General features: G+C 41.0%; 1 protein-coding gene across 1 annotated transcript in view; it reads right to left on the bottom strand.

Moving 5' to 3' along the window:
- Positions 1-3,305: 3,305 nt before the first annotated feature.
- kcnj5 (potassium inwardly rectifying channel subfamily J member 5) overlaps positions 3,306-17,043 on the bottom strand; it is a 38,913-nt gene continuing 25,175 nt past the window's right edge. The window contains exon 4 of the mRNA XM_021588234.3: positions 3,306-5,193. Within this exon, the coding sequence (XP_021443909.3) occupies positions 4,835-5,193 (359 nt within the window). The 3' untranslated portion in view covers positions 3,306-4,834. The remainder of the gene's footprint in view (positions 5,194-17,043) is intronic.

The following is a 17,043-nucleotide window of genomic DNA, read 5'->3' as shown; positions in this document are numbered from 1 at the left end:
CATGTACGCACGCACGCACGCACGCACGCACGCACACACACACACACACACACACACACACACACAGTTTCATATAAATAGTCATTCATAATTTCATGAAACCTTTGTTTCTGTCATCATTTCAGGTTATTTATAGTCATATTGGAGCCAGTAGATATTTGAAGTTTAAGGTTCTGATTTAAAAACCCATGAACGGCCTTGGCAATGAACTGTCACGTATTTCTATGGCACCCAAGTCTCAACCACAACTGCATTTTTCCAAACACACACTTTGAGGTGGCAGGTAGTCTAGAGGTTAGAGCGTGGGACTTGTGACTGAAAGGTTGCAAGATCAAATCCCTGAGCTGACAAGTTAAAAATCTGTCTTTCTACCCCTGAACAAGGCAGTTAACACACTGTTCCTAGGCTGTCATTGAAAATAAGAATTGGTTCTTAACTGATTTGCCTAGTTAAATAACGTTAAAAAAAGACTAAGGGTCTATTCAATCTGATCCTCATGACGGTGTCTGAGGTGGAACTGCATTACAGCTGTAAAATCCACAAGAGGATCCTGTCATTATACTTAAAGTGGAAATTGCCATTGACTGCACGTTATGAGAAATCCCATGCAGCCTTGTTTCGAAGTTTGAACACTGGAATATGAAATGTAATCTACACCTCCAGTATGATGATAGAAACCCTCATTATTATCATTTTTGTTCTATGTAGCCTACACTTTCTCCTTCTGAACATCTAACATGACAATGATTGCAATAGCTCACAAATTTGACGGCTCCGGCGCACCAAAAAATTCTCTATGCGGATGTTTGCTATTGCTGGTAGCTTGATCTGATTGTGCTAGCCTTTGCTTTGAACCCAAGCAGAAATGTGATTATGGCAGTGACTTTTGTGGCGGGTTATTTCTCTGTTCCCGGTTAATAGCTGTGACATCTTCATGATCGTTTGGCAGGTTGTTTCAGGGGGAACCACATCCAAATGAATCTCCTTACGAATCTCTTAATACACTGAGGAAGCTGACTCAGAGATGGTGTTTTGCTGCTGGATGGTGAGTATAGCTATTAATGTTACCAGGGATTCTTACTCATAAATAATTTGGATAGGCAGCAATGAAAAGCTGGAAATCATATAGCCAGGATTTGGCTCCTTTCCCTGGTAACCTATGACATTATGTTTTTGGTCAATACCGATTTGCACAGGAAAACTGAATCACCCACACAGTTCTTGGTAGTCATCCAAGGAATTGTGGTTTAATACACGCTGTATGTACAGTACAGATGGTGCTAAATTCATACATAGCCTTGGATCTCTATTTCTTGTTTGTATCATTATTCCCTACCAGCTGCCTGTGCTGAGTAGTGTGTTTGTGCCCAGAGCTTCTGTGCAAGATGAGATGTTCCACACCAATGTGGTGTGCCAAATGGCTGCTTAAATCTGTTTCTCATGATTCGATGCACCTCTAATCCAGTTGTCAGGTAGCATGTGTAAAACTGTTTTGCAGAGCCTTGGGTGAAACAAGGCCTCGCTCAAGCAAAACCTTCATTTAAGCTTTTGCAAGGCACTGTAGTGTTCCTCCCCCGTGGTGTTTTACCCAATTTTGTTGCATTACAACCTGTAATTTAAATGGATTTTAATTTGGATTTCATGCAATGGACATATACAAAATAATCCAAATTGGTGAAGTGAAATGAAAAAAATAACTTGTTTTAAAAAAAATCTAAAAAATAAAAACTGAAAAGTGGTGGGTGAATATGTATTCACCCCCTTTTGCTATGAAGCCCCTAAATAAGATCTGGTGCAACCAATTACCTTCAGAAGTCACATAATTAGTTAAATAAAGTCCACTTCTGTCCAATCTAAGTGTCACATGATCTCAGTATATATACACTGTTCTGAAAGGCCCCAGAGTCTGCAACACCACCAAGCAAGTGGCAAAATGAAGACCAAGGAGCTCTCCAAACAGGTCAGGGACAAAGTTGTGAAGAAGTACAGATCAGGGTTGAGTTATAAAAAAAATATCCGAAACTCTGAAAAACCCACCGAGCACCATTAAATCCATTATTAAAAAATTGAAAGAATATGGCACCACAACAAACCTGCCAAGAGTGGGCTGCCCACCAAAACTCAAAACATTAATCAGAGAGGCAACAAAGAGACCAAAGATAACCCTGAAGGAACTGCAAAGCTCCACAGAGGAGATTGGAGTATCTGTCCATAGGACCACTATAAGCCGTACATTCCACAGAGCTGGGCTTTACGGAAGAGTGGCCAGAAAAAAGCCATTGCTTAAAGAAAAAAATAAGCAAACACTTTTGGTGTTCGCCAAAAGGCATGTACGAGACTCCCCAAACATATGGAAGAAGGTACTCTGGTCAGATGAGACTAGAATTTAGCTTTTTAGCCATCAAGGAAAACACTATGTGTGGCACAAACTCAACACCTCTGATCACCCCGAGAATCCCCTGTGGGGATGTTTTTCATCGGCAGGGACTGGGAAATTGGTCAGAATTGAAGGAATGATGGATGGCGCTAAATACAGGGCAATTCTTGAGGGAAACCTGTTTCAGTCTTCCAGAGATTTGAGACTGGGATAGAGGTTCACCTTCAGCAGGACAATGACCCTAAGCCTACAGCTAAAGCAACACTTGAGTGGTTTAAGAGGAAACATTTAAATGTCTTGGAATGGCCTAGTCAAAGCCCAGACCTCAATCCAATTGAGAATCTGTGGTATGACTTAAAGATTGCTGTACACCAGCAGAACCCATCCAACTTGAAGGATCTGGAGCAGTCTTGCTTTGAAGAATGGACAAAAATCCAAGTGGCTAAATGTGCCAAGCTTATAGAGACATACCCCAAGAGACTTGCAGCTGTAATTGCTGCATAAGGTGGTTCTACAAAGTATTGGCTTTGTGAATAGTTATGCACGCTCAAGTTAATTGTTTTTGTCTTATTTCTTGTTTGTTTCACAATAAAAAACATGTTGCATCTTCAAAGTGGTAGGCAGGTTGTGTAAATCAAATGATACAACCCCCCCCCCCCCCCCAAAAAAAAACATTTTAATTCCAGGTTGTAAGGCAACAAAACAGGAAAAATGCCAAGGGAGTGAATAGTTTCACAAGCCACTGTAGCTCTCTCTCTCTGTGAGGGGAATAAATCCTAACCACACATACTTACAGAGGACTAAATTAACACACTAACAAACGCACACACACGTGTGCACGGACAGGCGGACACAGATACCCACATAAACATGCACACAAGCATGCAAACACACACACATGGTTCTCTAACAGAAACATACTGTAATGTGCTTTTGGCCATATTAGGTTTATTCCCATGAGAACACACAGAAAACAGATGACATTCCAGCTATGGGAGCAGTTTTTTTTTCTCTAATGATAAATGATCTTTATGTAAATGGCATAAATATGATGCTACAATGTCACAGTGAAATAAAATACATTGTTGGGACAAGTGTCCAGAAAAATGCAAATAAATGTTATAGAAGGGGGGAGAAGGGTTAACATTTAAGAGATTTGTCATCTTAGCTATCATCAACGTATTGGTTGTCAATATCTGTAAAAAATGTTAATTTCATGCCTAGAAAATACCCTGTATTATTAGCAGTGTATTAAACTTGCTATGTCGAGGGGACAGTTCATTATCATGCAAGCTCTGTCACACACATCCTCAAAATACAACTGTAGAAAATGTGACACACGGTACAAGTGACAGGGTCATACACTCTCTCAAGCAGAGACAACAGGAGCTAGCTGAGTCCAGACCAGGACTATGGGTAGAATAGAACTGAATCTGGACATCTGCAAAATGTGTGTACTCGAATAATAGTTTTATTGTTTTTTGATATAAAGAGAACTAACCAAAGGTTAAAGAAGAGGAATAGCACTAATAGCTTGTATTATGTCACAGTGCAGGGAATAAACACTCATGAGCGTAGACATCATTATAAACCTGCTTGTATCATCAGAAGCCTATACATAACACCATGCACTAAAATATGCACCAGGAGGGGGGACAGGGATGGAGGAAAGGGGGGCATATCAGGGTCACAGGACTTGTGCTTATGTATCATGAGTATCAAAATGAGGTACTGCCCGTTCCTCTGGTTCCAATACTGAGGAACTCTCTGGGCCCTGTGTTTTGCTCTAATATATTCCTCACACGTAATGCGATTAAGCATGACAGTGGAAACTTAAGGGTGATTGGACAAAATGCGAAACAGAGATGATCGTACCCAATACAAAGAGACAGAGCTTGATCTATAGCTACGAGCTGAACTGAGCTGAGCTCCACTTCCTGCCTACAGGAATGAAGGAGGGTTAAAGCGCGGCTGTGTACATATTGCCTTCAATTAAGAGTTTCCATAGTGGAGTAATAACAAAGCGTGATGGGATTGAAGATAATGATCTGGTCGGAACATATTCTGTCATTGTGTTAGGAGCAGCAGGGAGCAACGTGGTAAGATTAGGTTATTGGATCATTTGTAAGATGTGTTATTCATTCATCATGGCTACCTGTTCCACATCAGGTTACAGTATATCACTTGAGCTATTACTAGTGTAATGGAAATATATGTGGTCGCCTCAAATATATAAAGACAATACGACCAATCTGGAGTAAGTATGTGTGTGTGTGTGTCTGTGTGTATTTGTGTCTACAAACAAATATATACTATATATACTATAGACACTAGAGAAGTATTGCATGGGGCGGGGGATCTTTGATCTCCAAGCAATGCAATGGAACAAGCTGGCCATTGACTAAATTAAGCATAGTCTTTAGTAACTTTGTCTCTGGTTTGGCCTATCTGAAGTAGTCAGTCCAGTCCGGGCTGGTCTTTCAGAGCTGCAGCTGAGCCGTTGATCCCCCCCTTCTCCCCCTCCTCCCCCTTGTCCACCTCTTTGGAGAGAGGATTGTGGGTGGATATGGGCTCCAGGGTGTAGGGTTTGGGGAGCTCGGGCGTCAGCAGAGAGAGCGTGGGGAGCAGCTGGCCCTCTCGTAGCGTAGCGGCTAGCTCTTTAGCGCTGCACGACGGTGTGTTGGTCTCGTAGATGTCGTGGAAGCTGTTGTAGTCCACCTCGTAGAAGCCCTTCTCCAGAGACAGGACTGGGGTGAAACGCCAGCCCCACAACACCTCTTTGTCCAGATAAGAGCTCCGTGCCTGGCAGGTCATCCCTGTTAACACACAGGCACGCACACATGTTCACACACACACACACACACACACACACACACGCACACACACACACACACACACACACACACAGAAAATGAGAGCCAGCAGGAGGGAGGAATAGTAAATTATTCACAAAGAAGGCTCAACTCCAGAGTCAATAACGGTCTGAGGTCAGAGAGGATCAGTGAGAATAAGGTACGAGGAGCATCAGTAGTGAGAGGTCCAAGAAGATGTACTCCATCTGGGATACTCTGTGTGTCTACACCAATGTCCATGCCTCTGGATCCTCTGTCTCATAACCTGATATGAATCCAAAGTGTGCTCTACAAAGTATTATAAATTAGATGTCACTAACCATACAGCCCTCGCTGTAGTGTCCAACATAATAAATGGGGAATATCTATCCACATTGAGTATGTAGACTATACTGCCCTAGCAAGCAAAAGGGCAGTAACTGCACATTTGGTCAAAAATGTGTGAATTACATTTAATACCTCCTTTATCATGTGAACATACAGTATATCCTGCCTCAATCGTTTTGTGTTATGGAGAAAATGGGAGGTCATGTTTGCAGTAGCTGCAAAAAAGTTACAGTGAAAACAAGGAAAAAAACAGTAACTGCCATCACTTACCTTAGTTAATAACTTTTCTCTTTTAGCTTTGGGTTGCAGTGTCTACGGTTTACCTTGGTATTACTGATTGTTCTTTCCTAATACAAGTATCAAACTATATGAAACTGACAACCACATATAAATAATTATATGAACACAAGTTTGTGCAATAATAAATTGTAATGGAAATGTATTCCAGTAGGTGTACCAAGCAAGAATGCAAGGAACTGCCGTTTAGGGTCAAAGGTCATGTCAGAGGTCAGGGTCAATATGAATAAAAAAATAACCTGTTAGTAAGACAACAAATAACCACATTTACAGTGATCTACCTACAACTCATTTGGTTTGACAATAAAAACCCTTTAAAGCCATTCTTCTCAGTTCCGGTCAATTAGTTGCTCTTTAGCTTGCTAGGGCAGAATACTGGAGGGTCCTCATTGTAATTGACAGCACCCAGCATCCTTGATACATAATCAATTGATCTGCGAAGCCAACTGCTTCTTTTGATAACTAGCATAGGATTTGTTTTATTGGTGAATCACTGAATAAACATCCTTTGGTTTGTTGGCAGAAAATAAAGACCCACCTATCTGCTGTGATCTATAGCTAAATAACAGCATCTACAGCAGCCTGCTACTCTCCTGCTGTGATTACATCAGGGCATAGTAAATCCATTACTCTGGGTGGGAAGAAGACACAAACACTATCTATTATATGGGAAGAGAGAGAAAGATGTGGTATGATCCTTTTGACTCAGCCTGGTCTCATAGACTAGACGTAACATAGTAATCATAAACCGGGATACCAAATGAGTACAAATCTGGGACACCAAATGAGTATGATATGTTACGTTTGGTATGGTTACATAAGACAGATGGCTACTTAAGACAAAAATAAAAGCAGGGTGGTTGGTCGGGGTGGATTGGTGGGCGTACTACATGAATGTCTAGCAACTCAAAGGTTGCTAACGTTAGCCACCTAGCCACCTAGCTAGAATTCTTAACATAACGTACGTTTTGCAAAATCGTAACATATTGCACATTTAGTAAATTCGTAACATAGTATACGTTTAGTAAATTCGTAACATATTATACGTTTAGTAAATTCAGAACATATTATATGTTTAGTAAATTCGTAACATATAATACGAATTGTGAAATATCATATGAAATGGGTGATGGACAGCCACAAATTAATACATACCATCCAAAATTAACATATCATACTAAATGGATATCTCGGATTTACTGACAGAATATTTTGAAATATTCTGAGACGTGGTTGGTTGACTGCAACCAGTGTTTGTTCATGTTTCAAATTAAGCAATAAATCCACTTTATAATGTACAATATATGTTTTCTATACAATACCAGCATCTAGGTTAACATATGAATTACATGTGGGCTCAGTGTGAATTATACAAATGTATTCAGGCTACACAAGAAACCTACAGCATATGTGGTTAGATTATCATATAAATGTTACATTTTGTTACATAATACAAAACAGGATTCTATATTTAACACATTCATGAATCAGTTAGTCATTCTGTTTTATGTTTGACACGCTCTTCTTTGAAATCACACAGTGAGCAAGAGGGATATTGGAGAAGAATGTTCAGTAAACAGACAAAATGTATTTATCTCTCTCCCTACCATCCTTCCCTATCATTATACATAGGACTAAGTTTATTCTCTCATTTAAAGGAAAGCATACCCAAGGACATCTTTATATAGATTTCAGCGTTTACACAACAACAAAAATGTCAGTAAATGGAATAAAACAGGAATATTTGGTCTATAAATAAGTTGAAACTGTCTCATCCCCCAACTCTTCCGAGAACATTAAAAACAACAGCAGTGCATATAGGCAACAAGAAACACTGCAGGAAGTTATTTTATGACTCGGGTCTTTGGGCGTAGTAACTCCAAAAGCTACTAAAACACAAAAAGTAAACCAGTGCTTATACAGTGGCTTGCAAAAGTATTCACCCCCCATGGCAACCTGGAATTAGGCAAAACTGCTCCAGCTCCTTCAAGTTGGATGGGTTCGGCTGGTGTAAGCAATCTTTAAGTCGATACCACAGATTCTCAATTGGATTGCGGTATGGGCTTTGACTAGGCCATTCCTGGACCTGTGACCAAAAACGAGCTACATATGGACAATACCAAAGTAAATTATCTAATGACTCTGCCTCCTCACAACAGAATCTGCAGAGCTGGGAAGATTGTATCCCCCATATATATATCATTCTATTATTTAAATGTTTCCCCTTAAACCACTCAAGTGTTGCTTTAGCAGTATGCTTAGGGTCATTGTCCTGCTGGAAGGTGAACCTCCATCCCAGTCTCAAAACTTTGGAAGACTGAAACAGGTTTCCCTCAAGAAGTGCCCTGTATGATTGATCTGTATGATTGCGCAGTCAATCATTCCTTCAATTCTGACCAGTTTCCCAGTCCCTGCCGATGAAAAACATCCCCACAGCATGATGCTGCCACCACCATGCTTCACTGTGGGGAGAGTATTTTCGGGGTGAAGAGAGGTGTTGGGTTTGCGCCAGACATAGAGTTTTCCTTGATGGCCAAAAATCTCAATTTTAGTCTCATCTGACCAGAGTACCTTCTTCCATATGTTTGGGGAGTCTCGCACATGTCTTTTGGCAAACACCAAAAGTGTTTGCTTATTTTTTTCTTTAAGCGATTACTTTTTTTCCAGACACTCTTCCATAAAGCCCAGCTCGGTGGAGTGTATGGCTTAAAGTGGTCCTATAAACAGATACTCAAATCTCCGCTGTGGAGCATTGCAGCTCGTTCAGGGTTATCTTTGGTCTCTTTGTTGCCTCTCTGATTAATTCCCTCCTTGCCTGAATTTTTTCCACTTTTTAATAATGGATTTAATGGTGCTCGATGGGGTGTTTTTTTTATAACCCAATCCTGATCTGTACTTCTCCACATCTTTGTCCCTGACCTGTTTGGAGAGCTCATTGGTCTTCATGGTGCCACTTGCTTGGTGGTACCCCTTGCTTAGTGGTGTTGCAGAATCTGGGGCCTTTCAGAACAGGTGTATATATACTGAGATCATGTGACAGATCATGTGACACTTAGATTTCACACAGATGGACTTTATTTAACCAATTATGAACCTTCTGAATGTAATTGGTTGCACCAGATCTTATTTAGGGTTTTCGTAGCAAAGGGGGTGAATACATATGCACGCACCACTTTTCAGTTTTTTTTTTTTTTGAATTTTTTGAAATAGTTGTTTTTTAAATTTCACTTCACCAATTTGGATTATTTTGTGTATGTCCATTACATGAAATCCAAATAAAAATCCATTTAAATTACAGGTTGTAATGCAACGAAATAGGAAAAACACAAAGGGGGAAGAAAACTTTTGCAAGGCTCTGTCGCATGTTGTTCACCACAATTTCTCTATAGCTCTTCTCAAAGTTGGGATTGGAATAATCCATGGGCATTTATAACACTACGCCACGGTGGTCTCTACCCACCCCTCCCCTCCATCCCCATCCACAGTCACTTCTCAGGGCCATCAAACTTGACGAGGCATGTGTGGGAGAGTGATGTCATCCCTCTGCATCATTCATTTAGCATCCAGCAGCAGCACAACAGAGCCTATTCACTCACATACGGGACCTGGATCCCTCTTAATCCCGAGAGTCAATAGAACACCAGAACGTGTTTCTGGCCCCTTAAGAACACCAGCCAGCACCTCAACATCAGGGTTCCGCTGGCTATTTCTATCTAGGGAGCTGTGTGTGTGCTGCCTGACAGTGAGTTCAACTGACACAATGGAACGCTCGTCCGAATGTATGCATGCCCGCACACACACCACACCACTAGGTAACACAGTTTCTCTGGACCCCCGCAAAGTCTATTAATGCCAAAGAACACATTCAGTCCATCCTCAAAACCCTAGCTTAGAAGGGATTGTTTCATTATGCAGTGTACTATCTATATCTATATATCGTAATTAGTTGCTACTTATAAACTTTTTATAAAAATTACACATCAAATAGCCTAACAGTGTGGAAAAAAATAGTCGGCTTGAGGATAAATTTTGCCACTATTTACTGTTCAACTCTGTGAGTTTCTCTGGCTTATAGCCTACACCAGTGGTTCCCAAACTTTTTTGATCCCGTATCCCTTCAAACATTCAACCTCCAGCTGCGTACCCGTCTAGCACCAGAGTCAGCGCACTCTCAAATATAGTTTTTTGCCATCATTGTAAGCCCGCCACACACATAATTTACGCTACATTTATTAAACATAAGAATGAGTGTGAGTTTTTTTCACAACCCGGCTCATGGGAAGTGACAAAGAGCTCTTATAGGACCAGGGAACAAATAATAATATAATAATAATCAATCATTTTGCAGTTTTCAGCTGTGCTAACATAACTGCAAAAGGGTTTTCTAATGATCAATTAGCCTTTTAAAAGGATAAACTTGGATTAGCTAACACAACGTGCCATTGGAACACAGGAGTGATGGTTGCTGATGATGGGCCTCTGTATTCCTATGTAGATATTCCATTAAAAATCAGCCGTTTCCAGCTACAATAGTCATTTACAACATTAACAATGTCTACACTGTATTTCTGATCAATTTGATGTTATTTTAATGGACAAAAAATGTGTTTTCTTTCAAAAACAAGCACATTTCTAAGTGACCCCAAACTTTTGAACGGTAGTGTAGGTACGTGGTTGCAAAAGCTATCAGTGTCTTGCCAAGGCAGGATACTCTGAGTGCAGCCCAATCCAGAAATCTGGCAGTGGCTTCTGATTAAATTACATTTTGAAAGAACCGCTGCAATTTCGATGAGGCTCCGTGATTCAGATATTGGTAAGGCAGGGCATGAAAGGGATAACGAATCCAGTTGTTTGTGTCATCCGTTTCGGGAAAGTACCTGCGTAATTGCACACCCAACTCACTCAGGTGCTTCGCTATATAACATTTGACATTGTCCGTAAGCTTAACTTCATTTCCACAAAAAAATCATACAATGATGTAAAGACCTGTGTGTTGTCCTTGTTAATGTAGACAGAGAAACATTCCAACTTCTTAATCATAGCCTTAATTTTGTCCCGCACATTGAATATAGTTGCGGAGATTCCCTGTAATTCTAGATTCAGATCATTCGGGCGAGAATTAACATCACCCAGATAGGCCAGTCTTTTGAGAAACTCGTCATCATGCAAGCGGTCAGACAAGTGAAAATTATGGTCAGTAAAGAAAACTTTAAGTTTGTCTCTCAATTCAAAGAAACGTGTCAATACTTTGTCCCTTGATAACCAGCACACTTTTGTATGTTTTAAAAGAGTTAAATGGTCGCTGCCCATGTCATTGCATAGCGCAGAAAATACACAAGAGTTCAGGGACCTTGCTTTAACAAAGTTAACCATTTTCACTGTGGTGTCCAAAACGTCTTTCAAGCTGTCAGGCATTCCCTTGGCTGCCAGAGCCTCTCGGTGGATGCTGCAGTGTACCCAAGTGGTGTCCGGAGCAAATGCTTGCATGCGCGTTACCACTCCACTATGTCTCCCTGTCATGGCTTTTGTGCCATCAGTACAGATACCAACACATCTTGACCACCAAAGTCCATTTGATGTCACAAAGCTGTCCAGTACTTTAAAAAATATCCTCTCATGTTGTCCTGGTTTCCAGTGGTTTGCAGAAGAGGATGTCTTCCTTAATTGACCCCCCATGAACGTAACGGACATATACCAGGAGCTGTGCCAGGCCCGCCACGTCTGTTGACTCATCCAGCTGTAACGCATAGAATTCACTGGCTTGTATGCGTAGCAGTAATTGTTTCAAAACATCTACTGCCATGTCACTGATGCATTGTGAAACAATGTTGTTTAATTAAGTCATTGTTTGTACAGTTTTTTGGGACTTTTCCCCCAGCATTGTCCCAGCCATATCCGCGGCAGCAGGAAGAATGAAGTTCTCCACAACAGTATGGGGTTGCCTGTCCTAACCACTCGGTAGCTCACCATATAAGACGCTTCTAGCCCCTTCTTATTAATGGTATCTGCTGCTTTTATACATGTCTTACAACTCAAAAGTAATTTTAATTCTCGCTCAAAAATCTCCTGTGGCTTATTTTCAAATTGGCATGTTTTGTTTCTGCGCAATGGTGAAGGTTTCATTGATATGTGAGATAGTACTTTTGCACATATAACACACTGGAGTTGAGGAATGGCACTACTCCCAATATAATGAACCCCAAATCAATGTAGTTCTCATCATATTTGCGCCTCTTCGATGGTCCAACATCCCTGTCTGTTGTTCGGTGCTTTCCCGGATAAGGGGGCAGTAGCTCTTCGGCTGCATCAGATTCACAAATCCATGCTAGCTGGGCTAACAACAAATGTAGAGTTACTGATGCTAGCATTGGATGTGCTCTTGGAAGCAGTACAACTTGTGTCATCGACAGGTGCAGGTGTAGTACTACCAGTAGTAGCAATACTACTGGTAATACAATCATCAAGTTTGCGGACGACACAACAGTGGTAGGCTTGATTACCAACAACGACGAGACGGCCTACAGGGAGGAGGTGAGGGCCCTCGGAGTGTGGTGTCAGGAAAATAACCTCACACTCAACGTCAACAAAACTAAGAAGATGATTGTGGACTTCAGGAAACAGCAGAGGGAACACCCCCCTATCCACATCGATGGAACAGTAGTGGAGAGGGTAGCAAGTTTTAAGTTCCTCGGCATACACATCACAGACAAACTGAATTGGTCCACTCACACAGACAGCATCGTGAAGAAGGCGCAGTAGCGCCTCTTCAACCTCAGGAGGCTGAAGAAATTCGGCTTGTCACCAAAAGCACTCACAAACTTCTACAGATGCACAATCGAGAGCATCCTGGCGGGCTGTATCACCGCCTGGTACGGCAACTGCTCCGCCCACAACCGTAAGGCTCTCCAGAGGGTAGTGAGGTCTGCACAACGCATCACCGGGGGCAAACTACCTGCCCTCCAGGACACCTACACCACCCGATGTTACAGGAAGGCCATAAAGATCATCAAGGACATCAACCACCCGAGCCACTGCCTGTTCACCCCACTATCATCCAGAAGGCGAGGTCAGTACAGGTGCATCAAAGCTGGGACCGAGAGACTGAAAAACAGCTTCTATCTCAAGGCCATCAGACTGTTAAACAGCCACCACTAACATTGAGTGGCTGCTGCCAACACACTGACACAGACACTGACTCAACTCCAGCCACTTTAATAATAGGAATTGATGGGAAATGATGTAAATATATCACTAGCCACTAAACAATGCTACCTTATATAATGTTACTTACCCTACATTATTCATCTCATATGCATACTGTACTCTATATCATCGACTGCATCCTTATGTAATACATGTATCACTAGCCACTTTAACTATGCCACTTTGTTTACATACTCACCTCATGTATATACTGTACTCGACACCATCTACTGTATCCTGCCTATGCTGCTCTGTACCATCACTCATTCATATATCCTTATGTACATATTCTTTATCCCCTTACACTGTGTATAAGACAGTAGTTTTGGAATTGTTAGTTAGATTACTTGTTGGTTATTACTGCATTGTCGGAGCTAGAAGCACAAGCATTTTGCTACACTCGCATTAACATCTGCTAACCATGTGTATGTGACAAATAACATTTGATTTGATTTGATTAGATTTGTACCAGTAGAGCTGGTATGTGTCTCTACGGACGCTGGCCTTACTTTTTTTAAACAATGAATACATTTTTGAGCAAACGGAATAAGCAGCAGCTACGTTTGGCTACATACGGACCGTATGGGAGTAACGGCTGATGCGATTGGATGTTCATTATTTGACTAGGTTACCTGTATTTGACATTGTGTTGTTATCTCGCTGAACACTAGATGGTTGATTTTGGGGGGGGGGGGGGGGGGGGGGCAGGGAAACGAGGCTAGTCAGGCGAGAAATAAACCTTACCCAAATGTATAGCCCCATTTGAAAATATAAATGGACTGTTAGAAAATGTGAAGATTAAAAATAAAATAAACATTTATCACATTTTGATTTGGGGTACCCCCGACGGCACTGGGGTACGCATACCCCAGTTTGGGAATACCTAGCCTACACAAATGGACTGCAATATTCATGGCAAATTAAATTAAATTAAATCCCACTTGAGAGACTCCCTTGGTCTCCCGATGTCCTGCTTTTTTTGTGTGAAAATGTTTTGAGTGACTGTTGACATTGCAACCACACAATTCAAATGCCGGTTCACCAGTATGAACGAAATCACAAACCGCTTTTTTTGTTCAAGTCCTAAAGAACTGTTATCTGCTAAATATGATAATCCGTTTGCATCTGCTAATTTATCAGCTGTCAAGTCCAGACAACCTGTCCCCAGAGCTTCCTATACAGTTCATCTCTTTCCGTAACATATTGAGACCAGCAATTAAGGCGAATGTGAGGCTCAATTAAATATGTAACTTCTGTGGAGAGATTGTTATCTAAACTAAAACTTGTAAAGAACTACCTAAGAATCATTAGGCTCTTGGTCTGATATGCACTTTTGAACACCTGAGTAAGCTCCACTCATTGCACTGGAGCTGTCCTAGACTTAGCCAATGGCATTTGTTCACCGACAGAGCTTGCTGGGGTGTCCGGAACACCAGTGGCACACACACACACACGCACACATACACATACACACACACACACACACACACACACACACACACACACACACACACACACACACACACACACACACACACACACACACACACACACACACACACAGGATGACAGCTGGTAACACAATGCAGACTGTATAGGGACACAGAACACCTTGTTTTCTCTTGTGCATTGCAATACTTGCTGACGTGTGTTTTCTGTTCAGTTTGTCAGGGAGAATTAAAATGGTTATTAGCTTAGCTTGGAATGAATTTTAAATGTAGAGGGTCTCATAAGATGTTCATTTGTGATATTGCATTTGAAGCAGGTTGTAATAAATAGTGTATTGACATTTTAATAATACATCTGCTTTGAGAAGGATAATCAGAGTATCGTACAAGACTATTTGATGTATTCACTTTATATCTGTTACTGTTGCAATGACAAAGACATTGACATAATATTCTTTGACATTGATTAATGTTTTCTAATTATCTGAAATGCTCAAGGTTTCAGGAGCGAGAAATTAAAGTTGTCAGTGATATAAGCTGCTGACTCAGTGTTTATGTCCAATCTAGAGGGTGGTAAGGTCGTTAGCATGAAATTGAAACTGTTCCAATCCCTCATCTCCTCTTAATATGTTGTCTCTGTCAGAATTCAGAATGCTGTAGCATTCTATCTGCAGACGGCTCATACCTTATAGATTATGTGTATGAGTGTGTATATGATAGGCTCTGTTGACAGCAGCAGCAAACGTCAGATTTTATTTTTGTCAATGATACTATGCTTATGCAATCAGATGCTTGTTGAAGGGCTATAAATGTCCACACGGCAAAAAATGTACACAAGAAGTGCAGTTTACTGTACTTCGAGAGATGGAGATGTGTTTTGCATTGGTGGCTGTTTAGCAAATCATCTGCTTGGCTATAGGAATGGATCCCACTAACCATCCAGATGATTCCACTATTAGTCTGAAAATCCTTACTGTCTGTCAACAGCACGTTAACTACCGTACAAGCCTCGTAATTTATCACTGCAGCAGATGATGTACCCCATATAGAATCTATCTAGCCATAACAAAGTAGGCTAACAAACCTTTGTAATGACATCAATTCAAAAGTTGCTGCACCAATGAGGTTACTGTAATGGTGTATTTGACCTTATAATAAATCCACTGGTTGTTAACTCTGAGTAAAGCAAAAAAAAAAGTGAGCCATCATTACCCAATCTAGGTACTGTGGGCTTCGATCCAACAGTAAGAGTTGTAGACCTACGCTTTCTCTGGTGTTAGCCAATACCAAGATGACTGATCACTTGGGCCGTTTGTCAGATGCAGTACAGATGCAATTTACACAAAGTAAACAAAATCAATGTCATTAGCAAGAGCCGACCATATCCCCCCGTAGCTTTGATTTCCTCTTCTGCAGATTAACAACATTTAATGCAAAATGGATGAAGGCCACAATTCCCAGGTCAGGAGATGTCCTTCTGTTAATTCCTGTGAGAAAAATGTGTGATTGCTAAAAAAAACTTTAGTATCATGACATAGTGGGGGAAGGGTCAGAATTACTCAATGATCAGTGATTGCCATGACGACACGGTCCAGTCTGCCATGCTCTTACTGGTCAAGAGGAAAGTGATGCAATTTAATGCCTGTGTCTAGACATCAGGCACAGTGTGAGTGTGATGGTTGACCACTGGTGGTATGAAAAGACAAATTAAATAAATCCCCCCAAAAATAGAGCAGAAATGTTCAGATGTATGAAAGGCAGTGACAGATCAGATTAGTGGTTGGTGATTTCTGTATTTTAAAAACAGGGGTGGTTAAAACGCAGACAGAAAATTCTCTGTCCACCGATTAAAATATTCCTAATTATGCCGCTGTGTTTTTCTTGTAGTCACTGCATTTACATGATGGAGAGAAATATTTATGTTATAAAAAGATGTTCTGCGTTTTTGACACAAAGATCAACTGTACTACTTGTTCAGGCTCTGGTCTTGTCCATCTTGATTACTGTCTGGTAATATGGTCAGGTGCGACAAAGATAGACCTACCAAAGCTGCAGCTGGCTCAAAATGCCTTGTCCTTAACTGCACACACAAAACTAACATCAACACCATGCATGATAGTCTTTCCTGGTTGAGGAAAGATTGACTACTTCTCTTTTTGTGAAATATTTGTATATTAAAAATGCCTACGCGCTTGTATAATCTATTTACATACATTTTAGTCATTTAGCAGACACTCTTATCCAGAGCATCTTACAGGAGCAATTAGGGTTAAGTGCCTTGCTCAAGGGCACATCGACACATTTTTTACCTAGTCAGCTCAGGGATTCAAACCATTAACTATTCAGTTACTGGCCCAAACCGCTTAACCACTAGGCTGCCTGCATACACTTCAAACAGACATGTCCCACCAGACACGCCACAATGGGTTTCTTCACGGTACCCAAACCAAAATTTATGATTTTAACCAGATTTAATGCGTCACCCAGTTATTTATAGAGCCATGCTATCGTGTAATGCTCTGTCACCAGAGGTTACTCA

Source organism: Oncorhynchus mykiss, chromosome 27, assembly GCF_057628025.1.
Source record: "Oncorhynchus mykiss isolate SJ-2025 chromosome 27, ASM5762802v1, whole genome shotgun sequence".
NCBI classification, from domain to species: Eukaryota; Metazoa; Chordata; class Actinopteri; order Salmoniformes; family Salmonidae; genus Oncorhynchus; species Oncorhynchus mykiss.
The sequence above is the reverse complement of the archived record's forward strand: the minus strand, read 5'-3'. Positions and strand labels throughout refer to the sequence as shown.